This window comes from Hyperolius riggenbachi, chromosome 5, assembly GCF_040937935.1.
Source record: "Hyperolius riggenbachi isolate aHypRig1 chromosome 5, aHypRig1.pri, whole genome shotgun sequence".
NCBI lineage: Eukaryota > Metazoa > Chordata > Amphibia > Anura > Hyperoliidae > Hyperolius > Hyperolius riggenbachi.
The window spans coordinates 250,414,718-250,424,819 of NC_090650.1; the positions used below are offsets into that span (position 1 = coordinate 250,414,718).

Consider the following 10,102-nt stretch of genomic DNA (forward strand, 5'->3'; position numbering starts at 1 on the left):
CGAAAATGGCTTCTGAGAGCAGGCAAGAGATATAAAACGGGTCATTAGTTAATACTTTTTCGCTCTGGCATACTTCAATGAATGTGTCATTGAGCAAAAACAATAAAACATCTAAAACTTAAAAATTAGATTTAAACATAAAATAAAACCGTGGAATATCTTAGTCATTTTTAGTAGAAGGAAGATGGATACAATTGTGTTTTCATTACTTTATTTTCGCCCCGGGTGTCCTTTAAAGAGACACTGAAGCGAAAAAAAAAATATGATCTAGTGAATTGGTTGTGTACTATGAATAATTACTAGAAGATTAGCAGCAAAGAAAATATTCTCATACTTTTATTTTTCAGGTATATAGTGTTTTTTCTAACATTGCATCATTCTATAATATGTGCAGATTACACAACACTCAGCATTCAAAATGAGTCTTTGGGCCCTTTTCCACCAGCGCGTTTGCGCTGGCTGAATCGCAAAAACGCAAACCGCTAGCGATTTTACAATCGCTACGGTTTGCTTTTTAACATAGGAATCGCGGTAGGTCATTTCCACTACCGTGATTCGTTTTTTACTTGATCGCGATCGCGCCGCGGAGCGACTTTTGCCGCGATTTTGCTATGCAGTGCATAGCATAGCAAAATCGCGGCCGCGAACGTCGGGGAATCGCCGCTAATTGCGATTCAGCAATCGCTAGCGTTCAGCGTGAACGCTAGCGATTGCTAGTGGAAAGGGGCCCTTTCAGAGCAGTCTGTGAAGTAATGACCTCTCCTCTAGCAGAGGAAAAGTAAATAGTCCAGGAACAGTTGAGATAATAAAAGTCAGATAACAGCCCTCTCCACGACTAACTTAGTCGGAGAGCTTAATGGCTTGTTTGCATAGAGATAACTGGAGTTTCTCAACTCTTCCTGTACTGGAAACAATTACACTGATGTATCTGATCTTAATGTTTTATTTCTTAGCTGTGCTACACATACAAATCATAATATCATCATTTTTTTTTCGCTTCAGTGTCTCTTTAAGTCACTGACTCAGACCTCCAGCACTGAATGCTTGTTGATGAATGACACAGACCATTGAAGCCAAACTCCTTCATGACATCCATATAAAACAAAAAGGAATAGACGCCAGCCAACAGAATCTGTTAGTAACCGCTGATGAATGTAGACTCGTCCCAAAAGTCAAAACAAGTTATATATGAAAAAATTCAGTTCAGGTTTAATAAGTCTTTGAGAGTAAACAGCTTTGCGCCCAAATTCAGAGGACTGACCGACAGTAATGGGGTCACGAGTAGTCATGAGTCCCTAAGGACTCAAATTGGTGATTTAGATTAGGGCTTAATTGCCTCAGCTGTGTGGCTGGATGACAAGGGGTTAGTTACCCATTAGTCCGTCGTCCTCCCTTCGCTCCAAACAGCTTGCACGTGTCCTATCGCGTCCGATACTACGTGCATTTCCTCCTTCAAGCCAGAAGGTAACTAATCCCTTGTCATCCAGCCGCACAGCTGAGGTGATTTAAATGAGGCAATTAAGCCTCATTTAAATCACCAATTTGTCCTTAGGGACTCATGACTACTCGTGAGCCCATCGCTGCTGACTGATGCGAATATATCTAGTAACAGGGAGGCTTACCAAGGCATATCAATCTGATTTATATGGTTGTATGCAGGTAGATCTGTACAGGATTCTGTGCCCTGTGTCACATGAAGCAATGTATTAGCCCAACATCAGGGATTGTGGCTACAGAACAGTGAACCTTTCAGCAGCAGATCCACAAGCCTCCAGACTGAGAGCGGCTCAGATGAAAGCAAATGGACAAACAAAAGCATTAGACTGCTTTAATGTGAAATTTCCACATAAACTTATAAAAATTGGGTAGAAATAGAACTCTGGTATGGGGATCTACACAATTAAGTACCCCAGGATAATACCACTAGAATCTCCTTACAGTAGTCGAGGTAATTTATCCTGGGGTACTCAATTGCATGGGCCCTATTTTTTTTTTTTTAACACAATTTTAACTTCTTTTTGCATAAATTACACCTTAACCGCTTTCTGCCGTGAGGATAGTATATCTACACCCCGCAGGACTTCAGTTCCTGCACACCGGCGTAGATATTCATCTATTGCGGCGGATGGCCGCTGCTCGCTCTCACGCGGGGAGATGAATGAATGGGAATGCAGTTCCCATTAATCTTGGATTCCCATTCACTAATCTAAGTCCCCGTGTGAATGATCGCCAGCATCAATGAGATGCCTGCGTTGAATTGCTCTGGTACAGAAGGGGAAAAGACCCTGTAGTAGGAAAGTGGTTAAAGCAGTCTAGACTTAGCTGCTCTGCTTGTCTTTGTACTTGCTTTCATCTGAGCCGCTCTCCGTCTGGAGACTTGTGGATCTGCTGCTGAAAGACTTGCTGGCCTGGACAATCCTCAAGGTTGGCTAATATGTTGCTTTATGTGACACGGGGCGAGGATAAAGTTTCCCTTTACAGATCTACCTACACACAACTATATAATTCCGATTACTATACCCTGGTAAGCCTCCCTGTTACTTGACACAAAGGTGTTTAATCTGAGACTTGATAAACCTGAGCTCAATCTTGTCATATATGACATCAACTTTTAAAGGAATGAAGATTAGATGTTAAACTTGGTCGGTGAGGTTTCTCTATTCCTTCTGTGTCATAGCTTGCACTTGTTCTCAGAATTGATCAGTTTATGCCACAGAAACTCTCCTTTGCAAAAATGCAAGGAGCAATATATAGTTAATATGATCATGTGATTGATTTTTGAGTCTAATTTGCTGGCAATGATGATCATGATTATATCTTAGTTCTGCTTCCCATGTAGACTAGGACAGGAATCTGAAGTGAGACATGATCACATGGTCGTGACAAGCCAATCAAAGACTTGTTAATCACCTGATTAAATCTTTCACATGCTTCTCTGAGAGAACTTCTGTAGAACAAACGTATCGGTCGGTTAGTAATTGGCTTTCTATCATTTTTATTTTACAGAGCGTGAATAAGATGATGCATAGCAACCTCCTTTAAGATACCCATACACTACCTCGATTTCCCGCTGACATAAAGCAGATTTGATCACTGTGATCGAATCTGCTGTAAAATCATTAACGAAAATGTTGACCGATTTCCATCCGAAATCTATTCAGTCGTTCTGTCCAGGTGGAAAATTTTGCTCGATCGTCAGCGGGTCGGGAGTGCGGCGTTTCAATTCGGCATCAACCAACGCAGCAATAATCTCACCTGTCCCGCTGGCGCGAGTCCCCAGGTCCGTGCTGTCCCTTTCTCTGACTGTACTTCTTCCCTGTCTCCTCTTCATTTCCTGTCCCGTCCTGTGAGAAGGGGACGTTCAAACAATAGAGCGCCCTCTACTGTTTCAACTTTCGCTTGTCACAGGACAGGAAGTGAAGAGGTGACTGAGAAGACCAGCCGGAGAATGGGACAGCACGGACCCGGGGACTCGTGCCGGCAGAGACTAAATGGGGGTGGCGAGCAGGCGGCAGCTCCACAGGCCGTGAATCCATTTCATGCTGAAATTAATTCAAAATCTGCGTGCAGTGTATCGGCAGCCAATTGATCCCTCTGTGATCAGATTCGATCAGAGAGGGATCTATCTGTTGGTCGATCTGGTGGCAATCGACCAGCGTATGGCAGCATTTACACTCATTTTAGAAGCTTCTGTGAGAGGTTGAGAATCTTTCTTTTTCTGTGCAGTAATCTACTGTGCACATACTACTCTGAATGAAAAGTGGCTTCAGTTTAGAACAATATGTCCCAGGACTGCATGTTTCGTAACAATTTTATCGATTTGAATATTGGTTTGAAATTTTTTTTTACATGATAGAAAGTGAAATGTTTGTATTTGCCAGATCTCACCGTTTGTTTGTTTTTTCAGTCTAATTGTTTTTTTGTTTCTTAACAGATACAGACAGTAACTCTGAGGACTCTGGCAAACATGTTCCTGCTTTCTCAACTTTTGGTACAGTAAACGCATCCACTACCAAGCTGCCTGATCACATCACCAACAATGAAGACAGTACTTTTGAGTCCTTGAACAATCCCAATTTCCCCCAGTTTTCTCTCCTCCCCACACTGCACTGTATGATGCCACCTAATGTAGAGAAGCTAGATCCAGGTCCTCCACATCCACTTTCCACAGAAGGAAAGACCCTTGGAATGCTAGTCAGCCCAGTTTCTGTACCTCCTGTACGGGAGGTTTTTCACCAGAGTTCCATAGGAATTGGTGTTCCCACTGTAGCTTCTGCCTTGGGAGAATCTGAAAAATGTGTTGATATGCTGACTTGCCCATTGTCTGTCCCTTCTACTTTTCTTCCAAGAAACTGCTCACCCAGCAGCCCTGGTTTGCAAATGCCAGTTCATAGGCTAAAAGTTCCTACTCAGGGACCAGCAGATGCTTGTACTATCAACGGATCAACACAGACTAATTTGGGCTTAGGGTCTGCTGGTGCTGGTTTTATAACAATTCACAACCAAGGGGGCTTTGTAGCTTCTTCTGTGACTGCTTCAGATCCACTGAATAAACCTGTTTCACAAGTAGCAAGTCTTAATCAGGCTGTGTCTCATCTAGATGGAAATGCGGGGATCGGATCTCCAGCTACCAATATAAAGTTGGTTCTTCCAGGGGCTAATTTGCCATCCACAGCTTCAACTGTTCCATACCCTCTATCTGGACCAACTCTTCCCAGTGGAGTTTTACCTGCCCAAAATACCGGTGTGCTGAATGCGGCTACACCTGCCACTCCCCAGCCAGCTAATAATAGTATAGGCCAGGTACAAACTGCTGTTCCTCTTACTGTTCCCACCCATAGTCCAGGGCCTGCACCAAGTCCAAGCCCTGCATTAACCCACAGTACTGCACAGAGCGATAGCACTTCTTTCATTAGTGCTGCAGTTGGTAATACTAGCACAAGTGGGACGCTTTTGCCACCACAGCAAATGGGACCTGGAGCATGTGGGTCTTGTGGACGTCGATGCAGTTGTGCAGTGCCTATGGGCAGTTACTATTATCCTAATCCAATCACTGGACCGATGTACACTCGAGTTCCATTTTCCTTTAATATTCCATCAATGTGTAATAGCACCTACCTCAACCAAGCACACCAGAGCAACGGAACACATTTTCCAGTCTTCTTGCCTCAGCCACCCTATAACAATGGACTAATGCATGACCCTGTGCTTGCTGGTCAGGGCAACTATGGCATACAGCAAGTAACGGGGTTTACTAGATTTTACCCGTTTTACTCGGCCACCAATGTAGTAGGCAATGCTAATGGATCAGTGACTAAGAAAAACGGCAATATCTCCTGTTTTAACTGTGGGATAACTGGTCATTATGCACAGGACTGTAAACAGCCACCTATGGATGCCAATCAACAAGGTAACCGTGATAGTTCCCAGAGGACTTTTTTCTAAATGTTCTTGTCTATCCCTTCTGCTGTCTCACATGATGATTTGGTGATTTGGATGCGTGTTTGTGTGAGTGTTCTGCTATCCCACTTTGCCAGCCACAATGGTGCAGAGCATTCTAAAGAATCATTGTCACCAATGATTTGATACAGAAGTGATGCTGGCAAAGCCCCTATGTTTGTTGTTTTGCACTTTTGTGTCTAATTGAAACTCCTGTGCCTCTGTAACTCCATGTCTGTGTCTGTTGTATTGCAAATTTATAGAATATGGCTTGTGTAGCCAAATGAAGAAATGAAGAGAATAATTGGGGTGTGGAACTCTACCCCCTCATAAAAAGTAAGCAGTATATTATGTTTAAACCTGATTTTATGGGGCTTTTGTAATATTCTAGCAGATGAGTGATGCTCAGTCACCCTTTGACAAAGTGCCTTTTTAATTTTGTGCTTCTTTGTCCCGTTACAATACTTTTTGTTAAGCTTTTTCTAATTTGTAAGCATTGACTCAGAAGTTCTCTTTCCTGTTTTAGGCACTTTCAGGCTGAGGTATGCACCTCTCCTTAATCCCTCTCATGAGTCTTTGGATTCTGCTGACTGACACCAGTACACACAAAATAAATTTATAATTAAATGTACATTGAACCAACTTATAAAGTTGCCCTATGGAAGCTTCTCTTTCCTTTTCATGATGGGTTAAGGACTTAAACCATTTACCACTGCTTGAAGATGAAACAGAGTGCATTACTGTGCCATTACTTGTGTACATTGAACTGTAAGGAAGTTGTACACAGGATGCCTGCAAAACCAGGCCAGCCTTACATGAAGAGGAGTGGCAGTGTTATTTGTCTGGGATGGCTGGATCCGGATGGTTGGTATGGCAGAAACAGAGATGAAGAGGAACCATTTTGTTCTGCTCAAATGTAAATGTTCTGATGTTTCACCTAGTTTTGTGATTCATCCTTTTTGCATCGGCTGTGCACCCTGTTCGGTGCACAGTGTATGGTTGTGTAAAACTCTCCGCTGTAGGTTCAAAGAAACCACGGGAGCTTTCTGTTGTGTGCTAATGGTAAGAAAGATGAGGACAAATTTCCAAATCTTATGTCTTCTGAAGATGCCAGTCTTCACCCTTCTCTGTGTTTTATGTATTTCTTAGAATATACCATGCCTATAACAAAAAAGCAAGTACTAATACCTCCAAGTCTAAACAGTTAAGGTTAAAAGAAACATCTAAACTTCTAGTTCAGATGATGACTTGGAAGACATCTTGTAACACATTATCCTGTTGATGCAGAGTGTCCCTTTGCATCTGCTGTTATGTTAACTGCAACAGTTTGAACATTGGTTGTTAAGTATTTTTGTTTTCTAGAAAAAAAATAACCTATGTTATAGGTGTTCTTTAAGCTTATCTGACTGCTGTTGAATTTAGACAGACTTGTTCTGTCTGTGCAGTCAGCTTTGGGTTATTGATGTAGCAGATCACAGCGGTGCTTCTGCAGGACATAGCCAAGCCTAATTTATTTAATGCTCAAGACTTATTACAGTATTTAAGTATGAGAGGTTTCAGTTGTTTTGTTTTGAACTCTATCCTTGCTATTTAGCAAGAGGTAGAAGAGTTTCTATTTAACGGTTTTGTTTTTAAGATCTACCACTGAGTGTATCTCATAATGTGAAAATCAGATTATTTTTGTGGTCATTAAGGATGATGTCAGATGGTGTTTTTATGCTCCAGTTATTTAAATTGAAAACTACAACATGCATATCTTCTATTAGTGTAAACAGTGTGACAGCAGTTTAGTGTGTGTCTGGCTAATACCACTTAGGTTGTTTTCCCATAAAGTGTTAAGATGTCCACTCCTGTGGGTACGGTACAGCTTTTCCCTTATACCTCCATGCTAGTGGTAAAGCAGATTTCAGATCAAAGCTAAAAAAAAAAAGCCTGTCAATGATAGGCTGCTTCTTAATGAGGATGGATGGGGGTCTTGGGGTTAATTACCTGTCCCGACGTCTTTGAGTCACAGGTGATGCTCCGCCCCCTTCTCAATAGTTCAGTCACAGCCATGTTTCTGAAGACTGACGAAGCTCTTCGGAAACCTCCACCTGTGCTGCTACAGCCCACCCCCATTTTGGCAGCCATCAATTGGACAGCGGCTGCTGAGCTGGGGACGGGCAGCAGCAAAGCAGATGGGGGTGGCCAGAGCCTCGGCGTCAATTTTGAAGAAAAAAAAATCAGGGCTTATTCTCAGAGGGAGGCTGAGCGATCAAACCCCCTCTCATTCAGACGTAGCCTGTCATGGTGGGCTCTGTCATTTTATCTTTTGGTACCCTTTAAGAAATTCAGACTTCCTTTAATCCAGGTTTCTGTTTATCATTGCAAATATTTATTAAACACTGATAGTATTTGTACTCAAAATCTGTCATTTTATATAGTAAAATTTCAAATCCCTTACTAAAGGTGGCCACACACGATATAATAAAATGATCAGTTTTTATGGCTATTCGATAAATATGATCAGATTTCCCGAAAATATCGAAAGCTTTTTTTTTTCTTTCATTCGACTGAAAAAACTGATCGGATTTCCCGTTTTCTTCGAATTTTATCGATCTCGAATGCCAGATATTTTTCTTCAATCTCTTTAAAGATTGTATGGTATGTGTTTGTCAATTTTATTAATATACACACCCTAGTAATTTTGTCAGTTTCCAATCATTATCATAATTGGGGAAAAATTGTACATAAGTGTGTGGTACATTGGTCATATTTGAAATGTTACAATCAGTCAGAAAAATTGATTGCAATTCTTAAATTGAACAGATATTTAAAAAATTGTATGGTGTGTGTGTGGCCACCTTAAGTGAGACACAGACTTTAAAGGGGGAGGATAGAACATAGAATGATGACCTTCATTGTCCAGTTACCTGCAGTAGAGGAAAATGAGGTCACAGAACTAGCTATGCTATAGCAATGAGCATTAATGGGAACTTAACTGAGAGGGATATGGATGTTTCCTTTTGAACAATACCAGTTGCTTGGCTTTCCTGCTGATCTCTGGCTGCAGCAGTGGCTGAATCACCAACCTGAAATAAGCATGCAGGTAATCCAGTCTCACTTCAGTCAGAGCGCCTGATCTGCATGCTTGTTCAGGGGCTGTGGCTAAAAGTATTAGAGACACAGGATCAGCAGGAGAGTAAGGGAACTGGTATTACTTTAAAAGGAAAAATCCATATCCTTCTCAGTTTAGGTCCCCTTTAATCATGGCACTGTGGGAAGAATTCTTCTAGCAAAGGCAATTTGTGGTTGTATTTTAACTGGATGCTTAGCTGTTGTTGGATTTCAACTTTAATAGGAAGACACATGTTGTGGTGCTCATTTAAGAAAATATCAGCATGCAAAGATTCCTGTCTGGCCTTGTCCTTTTGTCAGTGTCATGTCATAAGATGAATGCTGCTGTTTTACAGGTTATATATATATTTTAGACGCCAATATATGCACTACGATTTCTTGTTTCCAGGCAATGCTTGACATACCCTTGTGCACTGAGGTTATCTATGAGATAAATGTGTATTTTGTGTCAAACAGCAGCCATTTACCAGCATTTTATTACTATTTTTCCCTTGTGTGCATTCCTCAAACCTCTATTTGCTGGGAGAATGTCATTTCTTCATTTGCGTTTTTATTTTGTAGGTCTTAAATGTATTCTTCTACAGAACCTACAGCTTATAAGATGTATGCAGATACCGTGACAAAGGCCATAAAGAAGAAAACTATGTCAAATCCTAAGACATTGTTGCTTCATACATTTCAAAACTTGAAACAAATCTATATTAATATCTTGATCGAAGCCACTTTTTTTGTCCTCCCCAGCTAGAATTTTTATACAGCATCCAAATATGATGTTTTAGGGTGGCAAAATGTGTGGCTGACTTTAAAAATGTCATTTAAAAAAGCTTTAATTTAAGAGGAAGAAAATCTTATAGATATTTTATTTGATCTGAGTATTTTTGAATATGATTGAACATGATGAAGGTAGCACAAGACCCCTCCTCTTTGGTTAGAGTAAGCAGCAAAGCAGAAAGGAGCAACAACACATTTTACTATACTCTACTGTGAGAGTGAGATGTTACCTTCCTTTTATTTTTGTTTACCATATTCTTTGATATTTCAATTATGTACTGGAAAGGTTACTTATATTTCTAGAAAAGACTGAATTTTATGCAAACCTATTTCCTTGAATTAACAGCAATAAAAAAACAGGAAAGCATGTTGTTGGCTGTTTATTTCCAAATGCTGAACTATCTGTGTCATGTTATGCTAGAAGGTTTTGACTTGGAGTTTGTAAACGGTTAAAAATGCCTACACAGACCTAGGAAAACATCTCTGCCTAGAATGGGGCTTTGAAGCAAACCTTAAAGAGTACTTAAATTATAAATTAAATTTTGCTTTAAACCTAACAAGTTGCCAACATATATAAAATCACATGATAAAGTGCAATTTCCTCACACTCAGGGTCCGTATTCCACATATGGTCTTGAAATCCCTGTCCCCACATGCTTTAACTACTTGCCGACCGCGTCACGCCGCTTGGCGTGGACGCGGCGGCAGCTCCAGGACCGCCTAATGCCGATTGGCGTAACGTCCTGTGGGCAAGTTTTGCAGGATCTCTGCTTGG

At 41.1% G+C, this 10,102-nt stretch overlaps 1 protein-coding gene across 1 annotated transcript in view; it reads left to right on the forward strand.

The window, feature by feature from the left end:
- Nucleotides 1-9,687, forward strand: part of ZCCHC2 (zinc finger CCHC-type containing 2) — a 78,937-nt gene extending 69,250 nt beyond the window's left edge. Inside the window, 1 exon segment of the mRNA XM_068236761.1 lies at nucleotides 3,935-9,687. Coding sequence (XP_068092862.1) covers nucleotides 3,935-5,445 — 1,511 coding nt within the window. The 3' untranslated portion in view covers nucleotides 5,446-9,687.
- The last annotated feature ends 415 nt before the right edge of the window (nucleotides 9,688-10,102 follow it).